The sequence below is a fragment of the Leopardus geoffroyi genome, chromosome D3 (assembly GCF_018350155.1).
Source record: "Leopardus geoffroyi isolate Oge1 chromosome D3, O.geoffroyi_Oge1_pat1.0, whole genome shotgun sequence".
In the NCBI taxonomy this organism is placed as follows: Eukaryota; Metazoa; Chordata; class Mammalia; order Carnivora; family Felidae; genus Leopardus; species Leopardus geoffroyi.
Genome location: NC_059339.1, coordinates 27,885,362 through 27,912,216, shown reverse-complemented (window position 1 = coordinate 27,912,216; position 26,855 = coordinate 27,885,362). Strand labels below are relative to the sequence as shown.

The 26,855-nt window shown below is 46.5% G+C and overlaps 2 protein-coding genes across 9 annotated transcripts in view; one reads left to right on the top strand and one right to left on the bottom strand.

Moving 5' to 3' along the window:
• Positions 1-284: 284 nt before the first annotated feature.
• YPEL1 (yippee like 1) lies at positions 285-24,765 on the top strand. 5 transcript variants are annotated; one of them, XM_045457637.1, is made up of 6 exons: positions 285-490; positions 4,511-4,578; positions 16,291-16,573; positions 19,359-19,402; positions 20,320-20,428; positions 24,541-24,765. In XM_045457637.1, the coding sequence occupies exons 3-6, from the start codon at positions 16,457-16,459 to the stop codon at positions 24,736-24,738; spliced, it is 468 nt and encodes a 155-aa protein (XP_045313593.1). In that variant the 5' UTR covers positions 285-490; positions 4,511-4,578; positions 16,291-16,456; the 3' UTR covers positions 24,739-24,765. The 5 variants fall into 5 exon arrangements, with proteins under 5 accessions (XP_045313593.1, XP_045313591.1, XP_045313592.1 ...); XM_045457635.1 differs by having other exon boundaries at positions 4,511-4,704; XM_045457636.1 differs by lacking the exon at positions 4,511-4,578.
• The window catches only part of PPIL2 (peptidylprolyl isomerase like 2), a 31,164-nt gene continuing 28,720 nt past the window's right edge, over positions 24,412-26,855 (bottom strand). Inside the window, exons 20-21 of one of the 4 annotated variants that reach the window (XM_045457629.1) lie at positions 26,753-26,855; positions 24,412-26,188 (exon numbers count right to left, since the gene is read on the bottom strand). In XM_045457629.1, coding sequence (XP_045313585.1) covers positions 26,759-26,855 — 97 coding nt within the window. In that variant the 3' untranslated portion in view covers positions 24,412-26,188; positions 26,753-26,758. The other 3 variants (XM_045457630.1, XM_045457631.1, XM_045457628.1) reach the window with 3 other exon arrangements.

Sequence of the window (26,855 nt, the reverse complement as noted above, 5' to 3'; positions counted from 1 at the left end):
GAGTCCGCCCCGCGCCCCGCCTCGCCTCGCCCGGCGCGGCCCCGCCCCCTAAACTTTGCAATCCTCATAGGCTGGCTCCAAGGCCGTTCTCGGTAGGCCGGCCAATGGGAGTGCGTCGCGCCCCGCGGCACGTGCGCCCCTGTCCAGCCCGGCCGGGCGCGAGCTGATCGAGCTCCCGGGCGCCGAGCGCGCGGGGCGGGAACGCGCGGCGCGGGGCGGGGCGCGGGGCGGGGCGCGGGCGCTGCAGCGCGCTGATTGGCCGGCGCCGCGTTCCGAGGCCGTTAACGGCGGCGCGGCCGGGCCGTGGCTCCAAAACAAAGGGCAGGCGGCCCGCGGGGCGGCGGCGGGAGGATGCCTCGCGCCCTGCAGAGGCGCCAACGGCCGCAGCGCGTCCCGGGCCGCGACGGGGCCGCCTGAGAGCCGAGCCCGCGCTGACCGGGGCCTGGGCCGGATGGGCGCTGCGGGCCGGGGCGCGGACCGCCGAGCGGCGGTGAGTACGGGCGGGCCTGGACGCTGTTGAGCGGGCGGCTACTTTGTGGCGACCCGAGGCTCCTGCGGCTTCGGGCGGGGCCCGGAGGCACCTGTTGGGCGTCCGGGCTGGCGGGCGGGGCGCGAGCGGGCTGCACCTGTGGATGTTTTTGTTCTGATTTGATGTTTTAATTTGCTATTTGGCTCCGTGTTGGAACAGACCACAAAGCCTAATCTTTGATTTTGTCCCCCTGTCTCCCCCCCCCCCCCCCCCCGTCTCCTTCCCACTTCGGCCACGAAAAAATTAACAGAATGAACTAGATGCCTGGTGTGTAATAGGCTTGTCCCTCTTAAAAAAAAAAAAAAATGTTGTGACTGGTGAGGGAAATGAGGACAAAAGAGGTCTCCTAGGAATGTTTATTAAAGGGGAGGGGGTGTTTTCAAGTTGCCCACATAAAGATCGTGACTAAAATGAATTGTTCTCCGTATCAGTTCCCCGCTTGTGGCACTCGGATTTTACTAAAGCAGAGCTTGCAAAAGCCTTAGCTGGGGAAACCTGCTAAGTAGGGTCCCCCTCCCCCAGGCCTGCCTCTGACATCTTTGATGTCCAGATAATGCGCTATGTTCCAGGATGGAGGGGTGGGGGTGGGGGAGCTGTAATTTCATTTTGGGTAGATAATGACTTTGGAAGACCCCAGTTTTCCCACCCCCAAGCTTTTTCTGTTCACTTGCATTTTTTCTTCTTTGTAGTCAGAACGTACACACTTTAACCTGTTGTTTCTTTTGCCAAGAATATTCTTCTTTCCACCCACCTCACTCCTAAACTCCTACCCAAGCCTCAAGAGGAGGCTTACCTCCTCTAGGGAACACTTTCAGGTGTTTCATCTGAGCCAGCTGCCCCTCTCCCACACCCATGCACCCTCCAACCTCTGCTTCCATCTAGTAGGTGTGACAAAGGTTTGCTGAGTCCCTGCTCCATGCCAGGAGCTGTGTTTGATGATGGTTTTGAGTTTAGTAATCTTGCACTTGTTCTCCCCTACTTCTGGCCCTGAGCTCTTGGGTGGCAGTAGTGGCATAATTGAGGAATGCTAATACTGAGGGCTCTCCTAGAGTCTTACACCTCCCAGGGTTAGAGTGTTTCCTTCTCGTAGGAACCTCTCCACGGTAGCATGGGGGCAAAATCATATCCTACCATGGACCTACAGCACAGGGTCTGGCCTGTATTGGGCACATAAAAAACAAAAAACAAAAAACAAAACTGATCTTAATTACCAATCTGAATAGTGGCCTCAAAGATTTCATCTTTTTTTTTTTTAAATTTTTTTTTTTTTCAACGTTTATTTATTTTTGGGACAGAGAGAGACAGAGCATGAACGGGGGAGGGGCAGAGAGAGAGGGAGACACAGAATCGGAAACAGGCTCCAGGCTCCGAGCCATCAGCCCAGAGCCCGACGCGGGGCTCGAACTCACGGACCGCGAGATCGTGACCTGGCTGAAGTCGGGCGCTTAACCGACTGCGCCACCCAGGCGCCCCAAAAGATTTCATCTTTAAGGAATCTCTGTACCCAACATGGGGCTCAAACTCACAATCCCAAGATCAAGAGTTGCATGCTCCACTGACTGAGCCAGCCAGGTGCCCCAATAGCCTTTGCTTTTTAAACAAACTTTTTGTTATGGAATAACTTTAGATTTCCATAAAAGTTGCAAAGATAGTACAGACAGCCCCAATATGCCCCACACCCAGTGTTCCCCATTGTTACTATCCTACAATGCTGTGGTGCATTTGCCAAAATGAACAACTGACATGGATACACCCTTGTAACTGAAGTCCAGACATTAGATCTTTCCGGTTTTGAAGCACTGAAATGTGTAAAGCCCTTTATATTGGGAGCAGTGTTCCTGTAATGCCTATTCTTTGATTCCTGCCCATTGTCTTGTCTCTGAGATTCACAAGGACTGCTATGCTGAGGGGCAGGGATGAGCTGGGAGAGGGAATGGGACTGCCAATAGAGTTTTACTGCATTTTTCCAAACCCTCGGAGACTGATAAATGAAAACTAGAATATGAAGAAGCAGTATTCTTAGTTATTCGGTAGCATGTATAACCACGTCAGCCCTATATGAAGTGGCCCTATAACCACTTCAGAGCTGTTCCAATGCACAAAGCTGACAAAACCAATACTCAGCTGCTGGAAATGCTTTAAATGCCAAGGTCAGATTGCCAATAGACTCTGCCTGGGTGGATTTAATGCCAGGAAGATATAAAATTGGCATTTCAAGAAGCCACTATGCTAAACTTTAATAACACAAATTCTGTTATCCTTGGAGCCCTGATTAAAACACAGATAAGCAAGGAAACCCCTATTGTTAACTAAGCCCATTGTGGCTATTTATTGCTATCCCTTTCAATTTGTAAGGGCTTGTCTGACTGTGTAATGACATCTGTTCTCTACCTGCTGGGTCTTTGATTTTGCCTTTTCCACATGTTCTGTTAGATCTAAGATACCGGAAGTAACTTCACTAACAACTTACCTACAGTTGTAGAAAATATGAACACTGAAAAAAAAAAAAAAACAGCAATAGAAGTGCTTTCAAACCATTCTCTGATGCTCTTCATTTGAGATTCATTTGGTTGTATGTTTGTTAGATCTGCTAATCAGCAAAACCTCTAGGGGGTGGAAATTTTGTCAGGAGGATCTCAGGGGAGGTTGGAGAAAGTTCTGAACAGCCAAGACCCAAGGGCTGAGGGTTCTGGGGAGGACAATGCCAGTTGGATTCAGAAAAGCAGTCACCATTCCTCCTGTGATAGACACCCTGGGGCACCTGGGAAGGCTGCCTGCTGGTGATAGTAAAATGGAAATCCTGGAGCCAGCCCACTGTCGTCCACACCCAAGAAAGGGCCCCTTAATCTGTCACCTGCAGAGCCTCACAATCAGGACCAGATTCCCTTGGGGCTTATGAGGTGTGGAGACACCCTTGCCAACCCTCTGTCATACTGTAGCAATGACATGACATCTTGTGTAATTCTCTGGACCTCCTCGTGAATCGCAGTTTACCCACAGATAAGGTAACAGCTTGGCTTGAGGTTCCATGGCCACCAAATATGTGGCGTGGTCTGAATTGAACCCTCTTGTACCTTTGGTTCCCCCCTGCCCCATACCACCGCCCGGCAGCCTGTTTCTTTCCAGACCTCACCTGCTGGCTCCCTCATGGTGCCACACTCTCACCCCTGAGCACTGGCCCACTTCTAATTGCTCTTTGCATCTCTAGTTTTTCTGTTTCTTGCCCCAACACAGGGCATCAAATGTTCGATTATGTTCTTTTTAACACTTTTTTTAAAGTTTATTTGGGGAGGGAGGGGCAGAGAGAGAGAGGGAGACAGAGGATCCAAGCAGGCTCTGTGCTGGTAGCGCAGAGTCCCATGCTGGGGCTCGAACTCACGAACTGCAAGATCATGACCTGAGCCGAAGTCGAGCACGTAACTGACTGAGCCACTCAGGCACCACACCCCCCATTATGTTCGTTTTAGTATGCAATTAAATAATTATAGGTTAAGATTCATACTCTCTGTCCTCCCACTTCTGTTGGCATTTGGGTCTAGAGCCCACCCTTTCAAGTGAGAAGGGCAGTGGTGTGTGGATAGTGCCTTGGCCTTTCCCCCTTGTTGATAGCAAGGAAACCAGTAGCCTCTGCTAGGATGTGTCCCAACACCCTGGCTCTGGGGAACTTTGTTACCAGTGGGTGAAATAAAAAAGAAGGCATTCCAAGTTGTTGGAAAAGAAGGGCTCAGTGCGAGCACATTAATCAGTAGTCTGGTGGGAGACAGATGATGGAGGCAGGACTTGAGGCAGGAGGGAGGAGAAGTGAGGACTGGAGCTTGGAGAGCAGAGGCGCCTAGCCACTGGGTGTTGAAAGAGCCCAGACACCCCTTCCCAGATCCCCCAGAGACTCAGAGCCTGGGGGAGGCTAGAGGGCCAAGGGGGCTTTATTTGGGGGCAGCCAGATAGGCGGTAGGACTGAAGGAGTCTTCTCATCTCTCCCAGTGGGTCCACTGATCACCAGGCCTGCAGTTCCTGAAATGTGGAGGAAAGCATTTCATCCTGTAATTCAAGTAAGAAGGAAGACTGTATGAAGGGAAGCTGGTTCTGCCAAAGGCAAACTAGACTCATGCTATTGCCCATTGATGTGAATCCTTCCAGGCCTTTCCATGCACGTGCTGTGTGTGTGTGTTTGAACAGTGAGTACATACATTTGGTGTCAAAAATCAAAAGTTACCAAAAAGCATAGTGTAAGGGAAGTTGCCTTCCCCCATCCTTCCTACCCCCAGCTGAGGTCCAGCCTTGGAAATGTTTATCAGCGCATTTACCCTTCTCCTTTGGTTAGACTTGAGATGGTTTCTAATGTTTTGTTATTGTTGAAAATATTGTAACAACCTTTATCCAGTTATTTGCACATGTGCATGTCAGTCCGGAGGTAAAATGCCCCAGATGGGCCTGAGGTCTAGGGGTGTGTGCCCAGGAGTGCTGACAGGTGTTACCAGGTGGCTACAACAAGCCCTCAGCAGTGGTGGTATCAACTTTTTATTTTATTTATTTAAGTAATCTCAACATCCCACATGGGGCTTGAACTCACGACCCTGAGATCGAGTCGCATGCTCTTCTGACTGAGCCAGCCAGGTGCCCTGGTGGTATCTTTTTACGAAATTTTTGCCCACCTGCTGGGTTGTAAGACATACCAGACCGCCTTTAATTTGCAGCGATGAGTGATGTTCACACCTGTTCATGTGTCTTCAGGCACAGGGGTCCAGGGCTTGGACTATGGCTTGGAATCCACAGCTTACTAGCTGTGTAACCTTGGCAGATTGGTTAACCTCTCTGGGCCTCAGTTTCCATATCTGCTCAGTGGGACTAATAAGAACCACCACCCCCCCCCCCAATCTTTTAGGGTTGCTGCCAGTTCTCTGATTCTCATGAAATCAACAGCTTAAAATAGTGCTGGTTTGGGCTGGGAGTCTCTTCAGAGCCCCTGTGTTTCCTTTTCTGTGATGGATGTTGATGTCCCTGCCACCCACCTGGGGTTCCACTTTCACCATGAACTCTAGCTGAATGCTTTCTCTGCCTGGTGCCTCCCTTCCTCCTCACAGGGGAAGTGGTGGGTTGGGACTGGAGCTTATGTGCCAGGAGCGGTAATACTGGGAGGTAACATGGTGGCACGGGTAGTAGAAAGGATGGGTATCCCCAGGTGTGGGGAAAGGAGCCTGCGGCCCTCGGGCAGCCTCCAGTCCATCCTGTAAATGTCAGAGCTGCTTGGTTGGGGCTTTATTTCTCAGTGTTTTTGTCTTTAGAAGTGTGATAATGGCACCATATGGACATGGGCCTGATTCACATTCTCTTAAAATAATTATACATGATTATTTTAGGAGAGAAATTTCTGAAATCCAGAATATTGTTTTTGCTCTAAGAAATTACCCTGCACAAATACCTTTTGGGGGGATGGTTGCTGCCCTCCAAACCCAAGGGAAACACAATGTCCTGTAGTAAACGTGATTCACTGAATGCATTTGCCTTTTAGTTACTTCACGGTGGTTCTTAACTTGCCAGTAGATCTGGTTGTAAAAGCCCATTTGTACACTGGTTGCCTGAAAACTTGCCCATGATTTCCCCAGTGCCACAGTGGATATGCAGCTTATTTACTTATTTTTATTTATTTACTTTAATGTTTATTTTTGAGAGAGAATGAACACACAAGGGGAAAGGAGGGTGGGTACAGAAGATCTGAAGTGGGCTCTGTGCTGAGAGCAGAGAGCCCAATGCAGGTCTCAAACTCATGAACCATGAGATCATGACCTGAGCCTAAGTTGGATGCTTAACCAACTGAGCCACCCAGGCACCCCTGGATATCCAGTTTAAAAGCCAACTGAAAACAGTGTGACACACCCCTCACTGACCATGAATCCAGGCCTGGCTGTTTCTCTGTCAGGACACCCTTTGAGGGATGGTGACAGGGGTGGAGGTCAGGACAAAATGGTAAAATGTGTGTGCATGTGACACACTCCTGCTTTTTTTTTTTTTTAATAAATTTTTTAAAATGTTTTATTTATTTTTGAGACAGAGCATGAGCGGGGGAGGGGCAGAGAGAGAGGGAGACACAGAATCTGAAGCAGGCTGCAGGCTCCAAGCTGTCAGCACAGAGCCTGATGTGGGGCTCGAACCCACAAATTGTGAGATCATGACCTGAGCCGAAGTCAGACACTCAACCAACTGAACCACCCAGGCACCCCCACACTCCTGCCTTTCAAAGGTTGGCCATGAGTGCTGAGCATGGACAAGGCTCAGTAAAGGTGACAGGGCCGTTCCACAGAGGCAGACCTCCTGGACGCTGGCAGCTCCTCAGGTAGAGGACACCTGGGGCGGGGGCCGTCCAGTGGAGGCTCGCAGTGGAATGGCACACATCCATGCCATCGAGCAGAAAATAAACAGAAAACCCTTGGCAATTTGCCACTTTGAAAGGTGTTGTCCCATACAGAGGGAATTGCACGCGAGCTAAAAGTGAGAGGTTTTCTCCGTTCTTATGAATAAAAGTGAAATCACTTTTTTGTTTTCAAGTAAACTCTACCCCCTGACGTGGGGCTCAAACTCATGACCCCGAGATCAAAGAGTCACATGCTCTGCCCACTGAGCCAGCCAGGTGCCCTGAAATCACTTGTTTCAAGGCTGGAGGGCAGTTTCTGTAGTTCTCCAGTCATGGGGAACAGTGTTTCGGCCACTAAAGGGACAAGACTCCAAATACCTGACCAGCTAGCTTGTGAATCTGAGATTCCTGTTTCTCGGCCTCTTCACTGTGTGCTTTTGGAATCTTTTAGAATCAGAGGGAGTCTGAAGAAAGGAAAGAAGGGACAAAACTTAAGCCTCCTTTCAATAAAAAGAGAAAACTCAGGTGAAGATATTAAAACAGACTCAACATGAGTTAGGTAAGAAACAAAGTCAGGAAGCACCTGGCTGGCTTAGTTGGTAGAGCATGCGACTCTTGATCTCAGGGTTGTGAGTTCAGGTGTGGAGCCTACTTAAAAAAAATAAGTCAGAACAGGTTCATTCCTTCCTTATTGGTCATTACTGATGGGTGGGGCATGTGTGTGTGTGTGTGTGGATCGACTTCGTCTATGTGGCCAGTGTGGGACATTGGGTGGGGGCACAGGAGACGGAACTGGGCCGGTGCAGGTGGTATCTGAATTGACACTCACCTCTGTGACCTCCCTCAAAGATGGGAGGGATGCCAGGGTTCAAATTCATTGAGTGTCCAGTAGTTTGGGGCAACCGAAAAACCTGATAAAATGTATTGGGACTAATGTGATATCGTGAAAAAGTGAAAGTTTGAGGAATCACTGATCTGGAATATCTCATATAATCAGACTTCTTCAGAACTACCTTAACACTTGGTTGAGAAGACCATATTTTGGAGAAAGAAATGGAGCTTCATTTTGGAGGATAGATGTGTAGGTGTGGATGTGTGTCTCTTGTGTGGAAATTTCCTCCACAATATTCTTTTTTTATTTAATGTTTATTTTTTATTTATTTTGAGAGCAAGAGCGAACGAGTGTGGGCGGGCACAAGCAGGGGAGGGGCAGACAGAGAGGGAGAAAGAGAATCACAAGCAGGCTCCACGCTGTCAGTACAGAACCGGACAAGGGGCTCAATCTCACAAACTGTGAGATCGTGACCTGAGCCTAAATCAAGAGTCAGACGCTTAACCAACTGAGCACCCAGGTGCCCCCACAATATTCTTGTAGTTGAGTTTCTCTGTTGGGAAATGGGATGAACCATTAATTTTTGTTTATGGTATAAAATAGGATCCAGCTTTTTCTTTTCCTGTAGATGGGTATCTGTAATGTCCAGCACCATTTTTGGAAACCTCTCTTTCTCAGTGAGGTGTAATACCACTTTGCTATATCTGGTGTTCATCTATGAATAGGTCTGTTTCTGGGCTCTCTTTCGGGTCACATTGACCTGTTTTACTGTCCTGTGCCTGTGCCTTGATGACCATGGGAAATGGCAGGACTTAGGGCAACTGGGTGGCTCAGAGCCTGGAGCCCACTTCAGACTGTGTGTGTCTCTCTCTCTGCCCCTCTCCCACTCACACTCTGTGTCTCGCACTCAAAAATAAACATTAAAAAAAGAAGAAAGGAAGGAAGAAAATGGCAGGACTTGCTCTCTGGCAGACTCCGGTAGAGTACATGCTTCCTTTATGCTCTTTAAGAGGGTCCAAGTGTCCTCACTAGTTTTTAAGCTTTTTTTTTTTAATATTTATTTTTGAGAGAGAGCAGCAAGAGCACGAACAGGGGAGAGGCAGAGAGAAAGGGGGACAGAGGATCTGAAGTGGGCTGTCAGCACAGAGCTCAACACGGGGCTCAAACTCATGAACTGAAAGACCATGACCTGAGCTGAAGTCAGACCCTCAACCTACTGAGCCACCCAGGAGCTCCTTGTCTTCACTATTTGACCTTTGACATGATGGGGCTCAGGGTGTACTACCCTAAAATATGTCACCATATTGAATATCTTAAGCTGGAGGAATTTGAGAAAATGGCAGGAGGAGGAAGGTCACTCTGACCTCCCCCTTTGCCTTTATTCCCTGAAACAGGTCATTAAACTCCCATGTGAAAGGTGCCCTTCTGTACCAGGAGAATGGAAATTCTTACCACCAGAGACCAGGAATTTGGGGCAAAGAATTCTGTGTAAACAAACCTTGTTAAACCTACCCCACCTTCCTAATTATTTCTTCACCATGGTCTGCCCCTAGCCCGAACCCCTCTGCCTTGTCAGTTCTTCACAAATAAGTGGTTTCTTTGTCTAAAACGTAGAAAAGCTCCCTGCTCCGCTACTTCTTTGGGTCTTCATTCTTCTGTGAAGGCTCCCAGGTACATGTAAGCATTCAATAAAATTTGTGTGCTTTTCTCCTGCTAATCTATTTTTGCCAGTTTAATTTTTAGACCCAGCCAGGGACCCCAAGAGGGTTGAGAAAACTTTTCCCTCCCCTACAGACACTTCTAGGAGAAGTTTTAAAATTACATCTCTCTTGCTGGCTCCCTGGCTTGCATATGTGTGTGCGCACACACGTGCACACACACACACACACACACACACACACACCCCTCAACACATCTTCCTCGATTTTTATTTGAATTGGATTTAATTTAAAAATTACTTTGGGGCATCTGGATGGCTCAGTCGGTTAGGCATCTGACTCTTGATCTTCACTCAGGTCTTGATCTCAGGGTCGTGAGTTTAAGCCCCGCACTGGGCTCTGTGCTGGGTGTGAAGCCTACTTAATTAAAAAAAAAAAAAAAGGGGGTGCCTATGGCCTGGGTGGCTTAGTAGATTGAGCATCCAACTCTTGGCTTTGGCCTAGGTCATGATCTCCTGGTTCGTGGGATCAAGCCCCACTTTGGGCTCTGCGCTGACAGCACTGAGCCTGCTTGGGATTCTCTCCACCCCTCCCTCTGCCCCTTCCCCGCTTGCATGTGTGTGTGTACTCTCAAAATAAATACAACTTTGAAAATAATAAAAATTACTTTGAGGAGAATTCATATGTTTATAATATCTTCCAGTCCTGATCTTGGTGTATCTCTCCATTTATTAAGATATTCCTCATTGTCCCTCAAAGTTGTATACTATTCTCTGTAAAGGTGTTTCAGATCTTTGAATTTATTCTTACTTTGTGTTGTTACACTGTTGTAGAAGTGTATATTTTCCATTCTAATCTTTATGCCTTCTTGCCTTGCCTTCCCCAGCTGGCTGGGATTTCTGGAAGTGCTGAATGAAAGTGGTGATATGGAGGTTCATTCCTGATCTCAAAAAGAATGTTTTCTAAGTCTGACCATTGAACATGATGTTCACTGTGGGTTGTTTCATCTTTATAGGTATCTTAACAGATATCTATAAAATCTATCTATAACAGATACCTATAAAATTAACAGATAAGGAAGTTCCCTGATGTCCCTTAGTCTTCATGGAATGTTAAAATTGCGAATGGATGTTAAATTTTGTCAAATGCTTTCTCTGCATCTATTGAGATAAACAGATTGAGGGAACCATAGGCAGTACATTTTATTAACTAAATTTTCTAACGTTAAATGATTTTGTATTCTTGTGATAAAGTCAACCTAATTGTATTTTATTATCCTTTTAAAATAGTATTTGATTCTGTTTGGTAGTATGATTTAGGATGTTTGCATTTTGGCTTATGAGAAGAAAATTATAGTGAATTTTATTCTTTCACTGCCCTGGTCAAGGTTTAGTATCAAGTTAAGCTAGCTGTGTTCACTTTGATTTCACTAATGTTAATCAGATCTGAATTCAGGTTTGCTCTTTTCTTCCTGACTCCTATTTTTCAGTTGTATTTCTTCCAGGAATTTATGTGTGCGGTTTGCATTTTCAAATATATTAAATTGATCACAACATCCATAAATCTCACTCAAAGAAAGTGATATTCCATTTCTATTTCTGCCAGGTTATTGCTTTGATCTGATCTCTCCCCCACTCCCCACCTTCCCTCCAATCATTGGAACAAAGCTTTATCAGTTTTATTAGTCTTTCTGAGAACAAACTTTTGGTTTCATTGATCCTTGTATATCCATGTTTTTCTTGTCTGTTGTATTGAATTTTTTACTATTTCCATATATTTTCTTTAGGTTTCTCTGTCACTTTTCTAACATCTGAAAGATGGGTGTTTAGCTCATTAATTCCACCTGTCTTATTTTCTAATCTACCTTCTAGAAAATTTTATGTTTCCTTGTAAATACTAGGAAGTACTTATTGTTTAATTCAAAATATCTTCTAATTTTCATTGTCCTTAGACCCATGGGTATAAAGAAATATGTTCCTTTTTTTCTCTTTGGATTATACTTTTTAAAAAAAAAGTATAATTGACATACAGTAAATATCTTAGTGGCTTCAGGTGTAAATCATATGGACTGGATAATTTTATATGTTATGAAATGATCCCCACCATAAATCTAGCTATCCTCTGTCCCCATACAAAGTTATTACAGAATTACTGACTATATTCTCTATCTGTACATTACATCCCCATGACATCTTTATTTTCTAAGTGGAAGTTCCTACCTCTTAATCCCCTTGACCTGTTTTGCCCATTCCCCCAATGCCTGCCCCCTCTGGTAACCAACCATTTGTTTTCTGGATCTGTGAGTCTGTTTTTGTTTTTTCTTTTGTTTTTTGTTTAGATATAAGTGAGATTGTATGGTATTGGTCTTTCTCTGTCTGACTTATTTCACCTAGTGTAGTACTGTTGATGTTGATCCATGTAAGATTTCATGGTGAGATGGTAAGATTTCATTCTTTTTATGGCTGTGTAGTATTCCATTGTGTATATACACCACATCTTCTTTATCCATTCATCTATCGATGGACACTTGGGCTGCTTCCATTGCTTCCCTTTTCTCCACATTCTCACCAACACTTGTTAATTTTTTGTCTTGTTGATAATAGCCAGTCTGACAGGTGTGAGGTGATAGCTCCTTATAGTTTTGATTTGTATTTCCCTGATGATGAGTGAGTGATGTTGAGTAGCTTTTCACATGTCTGGTGGCCATTTGTATATCTTCTTTTGAAGAATGTCTATTAACGTCCTCTGCCCATTTTTTTAAGTAGGCTCCATAATCAGCATGGGACTCAAACTCATGACCCTGAGATGAAGAGTTGCATGCTCCACCGACTGAGCCAGCCAAGTGCCCTCTTTGCCCATTTTTTTTTTTTAATTTTTTAAATGTTTATTTCTTTTTTGAGAGAGAGACAGAGTGACAGAGCATGAGCAGAGGAGGGACAGAGAGAGACACACAGAACCTGAAGCAGGCCAGGCTCTGAGCTGTCAGCACAGAGCCTGATGCAGGGCTCAAACTTACAATGAGATCATGACCTGAGCCGAAGTCGGATGTTTAACTGACTGAGCCACCAAGGCGCCCCCCTCTCCTGCCCATTTTTAATCAGGTTGTTTATTTTTAAGTTGTGTAAGTCCTTTATATATTTTGGTTATTAACCCTTTATCAGATGTATGATTTGTAGATATCTTCTCCCATTGCCTGGGTGGCCTTTTGTTGATGGTTTCCTTTGCTGTGGAAAAGCTTTCCAGTTTGATGTAATCCTATTTGTTTATTTTAGCTTTTATTGACCCTGCCTAAGGAGACTGGTCCAAAATACATTTTGCTAAGAATGATGTTAAAAAGCTTACTGCCCCTGGTTTCTTTGAGGAGTTTGTTGTTTTCTGGTCTTACGTTCAAGTCTTTAATCCATTTTGAATTTATTTTTGTGTATGATGTAAGACAGTGATCCAGTTTCATTTTTTTGCATGTAGCTGCCTATAGTTTTCCCAAAGACCATTTATTGTATATTCTTGCCTCCCTTGTCATAAATTAATTGACTGTGTGTGTGAGGTTTTTTTCTGGGCTCTTGATTCATTCCATTGATCTGTGTGTCTGTTTTTATTTATTTATTTTTTGTATTTTTTAATCTATATTTTTAAATTTAATCTTTTTAATGTTCATTTTTGAGAGAGAGAATGTGAGCAGGGGAGGGGCAGGGAGAGAGGGAGATACAGAATCTGAAGCAGGCTCCAGGCTCTGAGCTGTCAGCACAGAGCCCAATGAGGGGCTCGAACTCATGAACTGCGATATCACACCTGAACTGAAGTTGGAAGCTGAACCGACTGAGCCACCCAGGCACCCCTGTGTGTCTGTTTTTGTGCCAGTACCATACTGTTTTGATTACTGTTCATTTGTAGTATAGTTTGAAATTAAGGACTGTGATCCTCCAACTTTGTTCTTCTTTTTCAAGATTGCTTTGGCTGTTCAGGATCTTTTGTGGTTTTATACAAATTTTAGGATTCTTTGTTCTAGTTCTCTGAAAAATGCCATTGGTATTTTGTTTGGGATTGCATTGAATCTATGGATTGCTTTGGGTAGTATGAGCATTTTAATAATATTCTTCCAGTCCATGAGCACAGAATATCTTTCCATTTATTTGTGTAGAAAGTAGTACGTTTCTGAATTTCTAAGCATATGAAAATTTTCTCTTGTGGTATTTTCTTATTGATATCTAAATTTAGTGTTTTGTGGTCAGAGAATATATTGTGTTTTCAATCCTTGGAAGTTGGTTGAGACTTGTGTGTTTGGCTTTTCTGAATGTTTGTGTGCTTTAAATGAATGTGGATTCTGAAGTTCTTAGATACAGTTTTCTCCATGTCTTTTATGTCTAGTTGGTCCATCACATCATGCACATTTTCTGTGTCTGTATTCATTTGTGTTTGCTCTGCCAGTCACTGAAAATAATAAAATAGGAGTATATTTATACTATATATGCTGTATATTAAGTATACTATACATATGTAATAAGTATACCATATTTATGCTTTATATACTGTAATCAGTAATCCTACTGTGATTAAAGATTTATCTGTTTCTCCTTACGGTTCTATCAATGTTTGATTTATATATTTTGAGGCTATGTTATTAAGTAGTCAGATTTACACTTTTTTTAAATTTTTATTTAATTTACATCCAAGTTAGTTGGCATATAGTGCAACAATGATTTCAGGTTTTACTGCTTTATTTTTTTTTAAAGTAATCTCTACACCCAACACAGGGCTGGATCCCACAACCCTAAGATCAAGAGTTGCATGCTCTACAGACTGAGTCAGCCAGGTGCCCTGTCCTTTTGCTGTTTTAGCTACTTTATTGTGAATCACATGCATATAATAAATACACAAAACAGGGGCACATGGGTGGCTTAAGGACCTGACTTCGCTCAGGTCATTATCTCACAGTTCATGGTTTCGAGCCCCGTGTCAGGCTTTGTGCTGGCAGTTCGGAGCCTTGAGCCTGCTTTGGATTCTGTGTCTTCCTTTCTCTGCCCCTCACCCACTCATGCTCTGTCTCTCTGTCTCCCTCTCTCTCTATCTCTCTCTAAACATTAAAAAAAATTTTTTTTAATACATAAAACAAATATATTGTGAGCAAATAATTATAAACTGTATGTCTGTGTTGCCATCACCCAGGTTCTAGCTTCATCTTTCAACCATTCTGTGTCCTTATGTTTAAGATATGTCTCTTGTAGGGGCGCCTGGGTGGCTCAGTCGGTTAAGCGTCTGACTTCAGCTCGGGTCATGATCTCACAGTTTGTGAGTTCGAGCCCCACATCAGGCTCTGTGCTGACAGCTCTGAGCCTGGAGCCTGCTTCAGATTCTGAGTCTCTCTCTGTGTCTCTCTCTTTCTCTGCCCCTCCCCCACTTGCACTCTCTTTCAAAATAAATAAATAACTTAAAAAAATATATGTCTCTTGTAAATTGCATCTTAGATGAATTTTGTCTTCTATCCAGTCCGAAAGCTTAAACTACCATTTAGCTTGATTTGGGGCTTGATCCTACAACTGAGATTATAACTTAAGCTGAAATCGAGTCGGATGCTCAGCCGACTGAGCCACCCAGGCGCACCTACCGTCCTATCTTTTTAAAGCTGTACAAAACGACACTGCTGTTCTTTTACTCACCTATTTACCATCTTCTTTATTCACCATTCCTTTTCTTAGACTCTGACGTTTAGGTAGTATTGTTTTTCTTCTGTCTGAAGCACACACATCCTTGTACTTCCTTTAGTGGTATTTTGCTGAAGTCAACCTTTATAGTTTTCTGAAAATGTCATTCCGGAATTCTTGAAAGATATTTTCACTGGATATAGAACTCTGGAATAGCCAGATATTATCTTTCAGGACCTTAAAGTTACCTTTCCTGACTACCCTCTGGATTCTGTTATTTTACTTGGGAAGTTGTTCTGTTGAAAGGTAGTTTTCCCTCTCCTTCTGGATACTTCTAAGACCTTTATTTCCTTTTCTTGGTGTTCTACAGGTGCTCTGCCCCATTTTTCTCCCACTTTACCTTCTATAAATCTAAATATTTTTCTGAGCTTTTACTGTCCTTTTCAAGAAATCAAGCCACATCAATATTGTAAGCGTTTTCCCCTATATTTTCTTCTAGGAGTTTTATAGTTTCCATTCATACATTTAGGTCTTTGATCCATCCTGAGTTAATTTTTTTCACTGTTGTTTTGAGAGGCAGCAAGTAGGGGAGATGTGTGTGTGGGGGGGTGGTGACAGAGGATTTGAAGTGGGCCCCATGCTGACAGCAGGGAGCCTAATGCAGGGCTTAAACTCGAGAACCATAAGATCATGACCCAAACCAAAGACACTTAACTGACTATGCCACCCAGGCATCCATTTTTTGAGTCAGTTTTTGTATGCAGTGTTAAATAAGGGTCTAACTTCATTCTTTCGCATGTGAGTATCTAGTTTTCCCAGAACCACTTGCTGAAAAAACTGCCCTTTCCCTAATGAATCATAGCACCCTTGTTTAAAATCATTTGACCCTACACAAGGGTTTATTTCTGGACTCATGTAATTTTTTTTTTAAATTTTTATTCATTTTGAGACAGAGGATGAGCAGAGGAAGGGCAGAGAGAGGGAGATACAGAATCTAAAGCAGGCTGCAGGCTCTGAGCTGTTAGCATAGAGCCTGACATGGGACTTGAACCCACAAACCATGAGATCATGACCTAAGCCGAAGTCAGAAGCTTAACTGACCGAGCCACCTAGGTGCCCCGAGGTATTAGTATTCTTTATGTATAATATTAAAGAATTAGATCTTCCAGTTCTGGCCCCCCCCCCACCCTATTCCTCAAAACACATACCTCCTGAACGTGCCTCCTTGACGTATTTTGTTCCCTCCATAACCCACTACTTTGTCTTGATTGATTCATTGACAGGTTGTGACATTTTTCTCTCGTCCCAGCTGTGTGGACAGTGCCACACGCCCTCCGAACAACAACGGCTCTTGCATGCATATTTCAGTGTCTCTTTTGTCAGAGAGCCCAGCAGAGCCGCGGTTCTTCCGGTGCCAGCCCTGAGCTGAGCGAGGAGTGCCCTGCCGAGATGGTGAAGATGACAAAATCCAAAACTTTCCAAGCTTATCTGCCAAACTGTCACCGAACGTACAGCTGTGTCCACTGCAGAGCCCACCTGGCCAATCATGATGAGCTGATCTCTAAGGCAAGTGGTTTGTGCCCAGAAAATGATGAGATCCCCCTGAGGATGATCAGACCTAATTCATAGACAAACATTTAACCATCGTGTGACTTTGTGGGTCTGTTATGTCCTGGAAGTGTAGAGACTCCTGGGCAGCATTGATGAAAGTTTCGTGCATGGTGGAGTGTGACTGCACTGTGATTTGGTGTGCTTAGTGTGTTGGTCGTGGTGTTTGTGCAGTGGGTGGGTTTTGGAGGGATAGAAAATCACAAAAAGCAAGAGGAGTAGGTTAGTTTGTCAGAGCAGTAAAGTTAATGTAAAACCAAAACACATCAAAGGAACAAAGGAAGTCTAGCAAATCTGTGGGAAGAGTTTAATAATAAGGGAATTAAGAAATTTTAAAAACTCAGAATGCTTAAGGAGAAAACAGCCTACCATAGAGGAATGGGGGAAAGAGGATCTTTTTTTTTTTTTTTTTTTTTATGTTTTATTTATTTTGAGAGCGAGAATGCCAAGCAGGTTCTGTGATGTAAGTGCAGATCATGCTGTAAGTGCTATCGTGCTATAAGCACAGATTACACAAAACTGTGAGATCATGACCTAAGCCGAAATCAAGAGTTGGACGTTTAACCAACTGAGCCACCCGGGCGCCCCGAAGAGAGGATCTTTTAGAAAAATCGTCAGGACGGACACTCTGAACAGGGCCACGGCAGCTGCCCTGGGCACTCTGTGTAGGACCAGAAGCAGCCTGGTAGATGAGAAAAGAACAGCCCAATTCCTTATTATTAAGTTGGACCCTTTTTTAGCAGCGTCTGAGGTCTATAATCAACCACTTGTGAACACGTAAAACGATTCAAATGTAGGTGGGAAGTTGTGACCGTTCTCTCCTGCTCATCCTTGCGGGTCACCACCACCTCCCCCCATCCTCACAGGTTTGCCTTCTTGGGCTACGTGAACCTCATGCTCCTTCAAAAACAAAGTCAGGAAGTTGGGCCTTTCAGGAATCCCTGCTTAAGCTTCACACTTTAGTCAGTAGGAAGATCGCTTGCCTACTTGTGTTTTAGCTAGGTGATAATGAATGGTTGTCTCATTTCTGTTTATCATCTAAAATAAACACCGTGAAACGAGGCAGAGAGTTCCTGTGCTTTTGCTGCTGTGGCTCCTTTGTCCATTCAGAAGATTCAAGTCAGAAATGCGAGGGCCTCGGTTCCTGGTTTCTTGGGTACCTTCCAAGGCAGGCTCCGTGTGTGTCACAGTGTCTGAGTTTGTGGAAGGCAGAGCCACTCTGTGACCGTCAGATGGGGCTGTGTGGTTTGGTGACCTCTCTGAGCCATGCCATCTCAGAAGGCATAGGTGTTTGTTGGCATTATCACGGTGTTGGTTCTGAAGCATGCTGGAGGCTCCATCATGGGGTGGGCCAAAAGGAATTTGGGATGCTTCTTTCAACGAGCCCGAAAGACTGTTTTTTTAATTATATTGAAAGTAGAGACCTGCTAGGTGGAAACAGCCGTGACCTTAACTGAGTATCTCAGGATGAAAGTCATGCTGAGAACCTAAATGCACCAAGCACACAGTCTGCCAAGAGGCATCAGACCTTGCATTTCAGCTGGTGATACAGGAAACTGCTGCTTTTCCTTCCATACATTGTTAGTCCGTAAGTTACCATGTAGAGCAGAATCCAGTTCATAGGAGGACAGAATTATTGTCTTGACAGGTGTTCACGAGCCTCTGGGGCCGTCTTTGTCACTAGTAAGCAATGCCTTGGTCCAGGGGAGCTATTCCTGGTACAGGCAGGTCTAGTTGTTAGAAGGCTCTGATTTTATCTGTGGCCCACATCTGGCACACCACCTGTTTTCTGTGAAGTATTATTGGATCACAGCCACGTTCGTCTATTTATGTATCATGCCAGAGTAGTTGCAACAGAGGCTGCGTGGCCCCCAAAGCCTAAAATATTTATCAGCTGGCCTCATTTACGGAAGTTTGTAGGCCCGCGCTCTAGTCTGACTTCTGTCTAAACCCGAACCTCAGATCTGACCATATCACTGATCCAAACCCTGTTTAAACAAGTAAGGATTTGCAGAGTAGGTGAGAGAATTAGGAAAATTGGTCTACCGAATTGAAGGCTGATAAGGATGTGCAGGAAAGCCTATGAGATGATTATTTGTTAAATTGGCCATGATGTAATATTCCTTATTCTAGAAAACCACTTGAAAACTCTTCTTAATCTGAAAGCTGTATATTTCTTTCTTTTTTTTTTTTTTAAGTTTATTTATTTTGGGAGAGAGAGCACACGTGTGAGCAAGTAGGGGAGGGACAGAGAAAGGGAGAGAGAGAATCCCAAATAGGCTTCGTGCTATCAACGCACAGCACCACCCCCTCTCCCCGTCCCCCATGCAGGGCTCAAACTCACAAACTGTGAGATCATGACCTGTGTCAAAACCAAGAGTCAGTTGCCCAACGGACTTAGCCACCCAGGCGCCCCTAAAAGCTATGTAATTCAGTCAAAACACTGGTAGCCTCAAGCTAGGTTATACCACAGTAACAAAAAGCCCCCAAGTCACAGTGGCTTACCACACAGGTCTTGCTCCGGTGAAATGTCTGTCCAGGGTCTGGGAGCACTGTGACTCCCGGGTCCTGTGTGGGGTCCAGAGCCCCGGAGGCCTGTGGTAGCCGTTCCTCAGCTTGGCCCTCCACTCACGTTGAGGCCATGACCTGAAAAAGTGTCTCCACCTTTATTCCAAAATGTAAAACTCACCATCCCTTTTCATCTTACCACAACAGATATGTGACAGCTTTTTCTTCTTTGCAGTCTTTTCAGGGAAGTCAGGGACGAGCCTACCTCTTCAATTCTGTGTGAGTACCACTGCCGTTGGCCTATGGACCTGCTGTGTTCATGGTCACGTTACATTTATTGCTTCTGTACATCCGTTTAAACAATTACTCAAAGGCTAGAATGACCAGAGGGGTTTTTTTTAATTATTTTTATTTTCATTAAAAATTTTTTTTAATGTTAATTTTGAAAGAGAGTACAAGTGAGGGAGGGGTGGAAAGAGAGGGAAACACAGAATCTGAGGCAGGCTCCAGGCTCTGAGCTGTCAGCACAGAGCCTAACGCAGGGCTTGAACTCACGAACTGGGAGATCATGACCTGAGCCGAAGTCGGATGCTTAACCAACTGAGCCACCCAGGCTCCCCTTTTTATTTTTTTTTTTTTATTTTGAGAGCGAGAGGGTGCGTACGAGCCAGGGAGAGGGAGAGAAGAGAGAATCTTAAGCAGGCCCTACACTCAGCACAGAGCCTGTCATGGGGCTTGATACCACAACCTTGGGATCATGACCTGAGCCAAAACCAAAAGTTGGACGCTTAACCAACTGAGCCACTCAAGCACCCCAGGTCAAGTGTTTTTAAGTGATCTTAAAGAATTGTACCCTCCAGTCAGAGTTTCAGGGAAGAGTGTGCTCTTACCTGAGGAACTAGCTCCCACATGCGGTGTGGTCTGTGCCCCATTTGTGGTGGGTTTGAATTTTACTGCGCTATGCACCACAGAACTGTCACCTCCCTAGGAACCTGGCCCATCTTGGAATTCTCCTGGGGAAATGAACAGTTGTTCCTTCTCATACAAGGTGGTGGTGGGCAGGGGGCGGGAAGGTGGGGCATTAAGAAGAAACACTGGTGCCTTTGGTAACCAGCTAGCTGGAGAAATAACCACCTGAGGCAGGAGCCAGGGGAAATGCTCTGGTCTCCAGCGATTTCCTGCCTCCTCCCCTGTAGGGTGAACGTGGGCTGTGGCCCCGCTGAGGAGAGGGTCCTTCTTACTGGCCTGCACGCGGTCGCAGACATCTACTGTGAAAACTGCAAAACCACGCTCGGGTGGAAATATGTAAGTAACTGTCTATTCCAACCTCTTGGACACTGCACAGATTACCAGATAAAATACATTACTAACAGACACAAAATTCGCGAAGGAGTAAGCCCTCCCCCTGGAAGTGTCAATCCATGTTTTAAAATAGAAATTTTGAGCCAACTAAAGATAGACGTAATCACATAGGCATACCTGCCCACACCTGCGCTCCCAGGGCATGGGTGACAGCCATGCCTCACAGTCCCACCCTGCAGACCTAGGCCCCTGAGGGGCCCCTGGAATGAGGGGAGGGTCCCACCTGTCTGGGGGATGCTCGCCGACTGGCCAGGCCTGCGGTGGCTGCTGACATTACTTAGCAGTAGCGATGTCAAGCAGAACCGTCTGTGGTGCTCAGAAGTTTCTGCCGTGCCCACTGAGGCCTGGCCTCCCCCTGCCCATCAGAGGTTTGGCCTGTGGGCAGGTTCTGCTCCCCCACACTCCCTACTCCCGTTTTCCCCACCCCTCCTGTCAACTCCCAGATCTGTCCCTCTGGCCCGCACACCTGGTGCCCCCTGGCCATTGAGTGCACGTCCACCCTGGGCTCTGGCATCTGAGAGGCGTGTCTGGGTGTGGCTGGCACCTGCTCTTCTGCAGCGATTCTGGTCATCTTGGTCAGGGCCAGCTGCTCTCCCTCTTTCTGTAATTCCCGATTGTTCCTATTCTCTGCATTCCCCAATCACACATGGAGATGGGCTTGGTGAGGCCTGCACACACCCCCAGCCCGTTCCGCTCTACCCTCACTGCCCACCCAAGGGCCTTGTCTTCTTCCGACATCTTGAATGACCTCCAGGGCACCTGGCATAGTTGCCTTCACTTGCCCCTTACCTGAAGTCCCTGCAAGGAGGCTCTGGCTCCTCGGCCTCCCAGACTGCCTCGCACATGGTAGAGGCTCGGTAGCAAATTTGAATTAGCCTTTCCCTGTGAGTTTATCGGCAACTTCACAATGAGTAGGAGTGGCCTGTCCTGTCCTAGGTGTGCTTGTCACCGAGACAGACCCTGCCCCCCCGCCCCAGCCCTGGTCAGTACTGCACACAGATCACCTGGGGAGATTTAATACCATCCACTTATTTTCTTTACCAAGCGTGCAGTGAAGCCAAAGTGAAATCGATTCTGCCCTGAGACCTTCTTTCTACTTTTTTTCTTTTTCAAGGAACATGCCTTTGAGAGCAGTCAGAAATATAAGGAAGGAAAATTTATTATTGAGCTTGCCCACATGATCAAAGACAATGGTTGGGAGTAAAGTGAAAACTTTGTTCTCTTCTGAATCCTATTTTGTGAAAGAAACTGTAAATGTAACGGAAACCTAGGAGCATCCTGGATGACAGTGTTTCTTGAACTTTGAACCTTGTAGGCTGGCCTCTCCCAGCTGTTCTGGTGGTAAGGTGTCCCCTCAGCCTCTGTCCTGTTCATGTACATGGCTGTTTCCGAAATGTTTCAATGACCTTTTCTTCTCAAGTTCCAGAGAAAGAATTAACCAACTGATGACTTACCCATCTAGTTAATACCTTCTTTTAACCTATGCCTTTACAATAGAGTTTGGTTGTGCTCTTTCACATTTGATAGAAAACCAAACTGAATTTCTGCGGACTACAGGGTTAGGGTCTTTTTAGAGAGTAAGTTCATTCCTCTCTTTTGGAATGAGGGTACTATAGCCCACTTTTTCCCCCTAATTCATGAAACTACAAATGGACTGTTCCTCTTGCAGATGAACTGTTAAGGCATAGTGCTCATTTAAGAATCTTCCAGAAGCAGCCAATGAATCTATATGCCAAGGGACCCTTTTTTTTTTTTTTAAGCCTTGCTCAAAAACAGAAGACACCACTGATTACATTTTAGATAAGCTATAAATAGAGAAATATGCCTAATGGAACATCTTGTTTATTTAAGCCAACAGCTTCCCTATCTAGAAAGTAAGCATTAGCAAAGACTATTCCAGGGGTCTGCAGGGGCACGCTATTTAGGCTGCAGTCCGGCAGGGCCCTGGCGGTGGGGCTTCTGCATCAGTTGCTGAGGGTGGGTGGTCCACAGAGTTAGAGTTTAACGCACTGGACCGAGTAAAATCGGATTTCCTTTTCTACTCTGATGTACTTGAAGAAAAAGAATTACTTTTGCATATGAAAGAGGCCAGAATGAGCAGGATAAACTTCCAAACTTGAGATTTGGGAGATTGTTTTAACATTTTTTTCAGGAAAGGTTAAAGTTCTAAGACCTATTTAAACTTTGTAAATGAATATGGGTCTCCTGTGTCCCACTGGTTCTGTCCCTTGAACTGATACAGAAGGAATCTGGGCGGTCTTCTAAGTCCTGTGTCTCAGCCATCCACCTGTGCCTCTGCAGGGAGAGGGCACTGTGCAGAATTTTGGCCAATGTTCAGAGCATGGAGGTCAAAAATCATTCCCAAATAAGTTCTGTTTTTCAGTGTTTGAGCCTGACTCCAGCTGCTAGGCCTGGCTAGCTGCTCCAGGGGTCTGGTGGGGCTTCCAGTGTAGCTGGAGACCCCTGAGCCCCCATTGCTGGGGGTGGGGGCAGGGAGAGAGAAGGGCAGCGTGCCCAGAGGTTTCTCTGCCGGGCCAATGTCTGAAAGACAAGGTCAGCCCCGTGGCAAATGTGAGCTGGCTGGGAAGGCTGAGAACGGCTTCCAGTCCAGTGGGAGGTCCCTTTCCTCCTTCCAGCCCTCCTGAGCCCCAGAGCCCATGGCCCCCCTGGGTGGTTTTGGCACAGCTGCTCACCTAGTTTCCCTTTTGGCACCATCTCTCGGGTTAAGCCTTGGAACGTGGGGAAATGGTGCTGCCTTGCTGTGGGTGAGGGCACTGGAGTGCGAGCTAGTGTATACGCATGTCTCCAAGTATCGGAGGCAGATCTCTGTACAGCCGCGTAGGCCTCTGCGTGTACAGGTGCTCCAGCAGGCTGCTGCTTCCCGAGCTGGCATGCCCCCCGCCCCTCCCCCCCCCCCCCCCCCCACAGATGTAGGTTGTCCCAGAGCAGCCCCGTGTTTGAGTTCATGTGCAGCTATACAGCCTTCAGGCTCCCAGGGCACAGTCCTGCACACATGGCACACTCATTGCCATGGTCAGAAACCTGAAGACGCCGCACTTGAGCTGGCACGTGAAGCATGGTCACCTGCAGCTTTGGTCCTTAGTGGCAACTTTGAAAGGACAGAAAGACGCCTTCGTTGAGGAGTACTCCTCTTTGAAAACTTCACCTAAACTGACACCTCCCTTCTTGCCTTGGTGCCTCCATGAGCCTCAGTGCTGTGTCTGAGGCTCCAAGAGGATGAGGGAAATGGGGGTCCTGGGGGTGCTGAGGGCAGGGCTCCCGAGCACTTCTCCGCAAGATCTTCACGTAAACTGAAGAATCTTCTCAAGTTCTTCTGACCGATTTTTGTATATACTAAACTTCTATTTAAAGCTTTTATATGTTCTGGGCAAGTTTACTGCTCCTTCGATTTGAGCACTTTGGTTTTTGTATTGTCTTTTGTGATGGCATTGAAACATTTTTACTAGTGGTCTTAGGAGGCCTTGTTTTGTTTTGTTGGTAATTGATACCAACAGAAACCCATACCACTTTTTTTGTTGGTCTTCTGAAAAACCCAAGCTCCTCTTGAAACCAAAAGAACAGACCGTGAGCTGGCTTCGGGGAAGGACATTCACACACGAGACCACAACCAGATGTGCTGGTAAAGTGTTGGAATGTTCCACCCTTTTAAATTCCTAAACAGTAAATATCATCCTGTGACTTTTATTTAAATTATTTAAAATATTTTTTTCCTTGAAGTTTGGGAGGTGATGCCAGGATCATAAATGCATTTAAACCATGTGGTGTTCTCTGGCACAGCACATCTACTCTAAAAGTGTGGTTTAGTTTTGTTGCTGTTTTATATATACATATATATAGTATTTTTATACCTTAACGCTTATTCTTGATGGCATCTGTCAGATATTACGCGAAATCAGAAATGGGAATCTTTTTTCAAAAGTCCTTTAATTTACCTGATGACTTCACCAGGTACTTAAAAAATCCAAGTGGTTTTAATACCTAGAAAACTAAGTTCCAAAATGACCTACAGAAATGTAAACCCTCATTTGTCAAAGGCTCTTGGGTGGATCTGCAGCCCAGAGTGGCCTGGCCATGCCTTGGGCCAGGTGCATGTGGTCACTGGGTGCAGCTGGAGGGACGGACCAATGGGCAACAGCCCGAAGGTTTGCCCCTTGGAGCAGGACTGTCAAGCTCACGTGCACAAGCCTCCTTCAGCCTCTGCGTCCAGCCCTCTGTCCTCTGTGTCTGTGTGAGGTTCAAAAATAAAGCTTCCAATGTCAGATGTGTCCTTCCCAGTAGCACCTCCTGTTTTGGGCACTGGGGGCCCTGGATTCCCACAGTTCTCATTGTCCATGGCTTCTCCCATGTGGGGTCCTCCTGTTCCTTGAGGTGGAGAGGCAGGTAGTCCTGGGTGTGGGCCACAGGGGAATGTGGCTGTGACTACCCACGGTCCTTGCTGGGCGGGCCTCAGTGAGTCCAGGCATAAGGCAACAGAGCTTTCCCTGCTGCGGCTCCGGTCCCATGTGGGGCCATGCGGCCCACTGTCTCCTAGAGCTCTGTGTCACCGGGCTCCCACCAGTTGGGCTTGTGCACGTAGCCCGAGAACGCCTAACTTGAGCTCACCCCTCCTGAACGCTGAGGGGTTAGGAGCCCTCTGGGACTCCCTCTTCACCCCCACGTACCCAGAGTCCACGAGCGACTAGTCAGTGGCCTGCAAGTGCGTTTACATGGCTGTCACTGCATCCAGCCCTCTCCTCCTGGGTGAACCAGACTCTTGGGATACATTTCAGGCACAAACACTGGAGTGTAAGCCCTTCACTAATTGGGAGGGTAGTGGTGAGGAGGTCATGAAGAGGGATGAGGGCCAAAGGCAGAGGCTGAGAGGTCACTCCCTAGAGCCCAGGTCCCTGGTTCCAGCTATGGTCACAGGCAAGGGATTGCAGAGGCACAGGGTGCCTGTGCGGCTCAGCCTTGTTCTCAGCACAGAGGAAAGCCGGTGGCAGGCCTGAAGCAGGATGACCACAGGCTGATGAGCTTTAGGCAGGTGACACAGATATGACCTGTGTGGATGTGCACAAGGGGCTTGAACAGATGCAGGTGAGAGGTAAGGGTCTTAGACCTGGGGTTCAGCATCAGAGATGGAAAAAGAAGAGCCCCCCAGCATGTTCTGGAATTTGAAGTTTGGGTGAGGGGAAGAACCAAGGACAAGCTGGAAAGAGTGGTGGCCTGTGCTGACCTTTAGACCATAGGCCTTAGGAGTGGGTGTGAGGAGTGGACAGCCTTGGGGCCAAAGGAGACAGACAGTGGGAGGCGGCAGCTGTCCCCACCCTTCTGCAGAGGCACTTTGGGAAGGCCGAGGTAGCCGTGTCAAGGTCAGGAGCATGGAAACCAGGCTGGCACAGGCTATGGAATGGAAAAAAAAAAAGGTGGGCAGGCAAGCAAGTATGTTTTTTAAAAGACATTTATAGAAAAATAGAGTTAAGGGATTTTTAAGTCTGGAAACGCTGGTGAGGCTGGCCTAGAAGCTCTGGTGCTAGGGCTGGGGGTCAAGTGAGCATGTGGGGAGGCAGGGAGTCAGGGGGCACACCAGCTCTCTGCGGCCTTTGGCACATCCATTGGTAACAGCAGGCGCTGGCTGGCTTCTCCCATGTGTGGTCCTGGTCCTGTCCTGAGCCGAAGAGGTGGGCAGTCCTGGATGTGGCCCTCGGGGGAACATAGCTGTGACCACCCATGGTCCTCGTTGGGTGGGCCTCAGCAGAAGAGGCAGCAGAAGAGGTTTTAGAAACTGATGTCAAGGCTCTAGTCTAGCATCCTCAAGCCACTGGCAGCAGGGGCCCCCCAAGGTTTGGATGCCGAACCCTGCCCCCAGAGTCTCCCGATCAGAAGATCCGAAGTCTGAGACTCTGTTTCTAACCAGGTCCCAGGTGACACACTGAGTAAACAGTCTCAGACAAAATGACCGAAGTGGGGTGGGGAAGGGAGGAAGGCCAGAGTCAGGACACAGCCTTCCTCCCTGTCCCAGACCCGTGCTGCAGGCTGGTCTAAGGGCCACAGCCCACGCCTGGTGGTCCAGGTCGAGGGTTCTAGGTAGGCTCAGGCCTGGAAACGGCCAGGCCACTGTACCAAGTGAAGGTTGGGAAGGCCCAGGGGCCAGGAAAGCGGAACAAGCAAGAGCTCTAGTGAGCTGTAGTCAGGAAGACAGAAAACTCTGTGGTGTGGATACAGGTCCCCAGCCCTGAGTCCCTATGGGGATCCAGAGTGACAGACCTGCTGCTACCATGAGCTGAAGTCCCCAAAACCTCGACTGGGTTTTTTCTTGGCTACAGGGACAACTGCACTGGTTGAGGGCTCTTCCTCTGCTACACGTTTC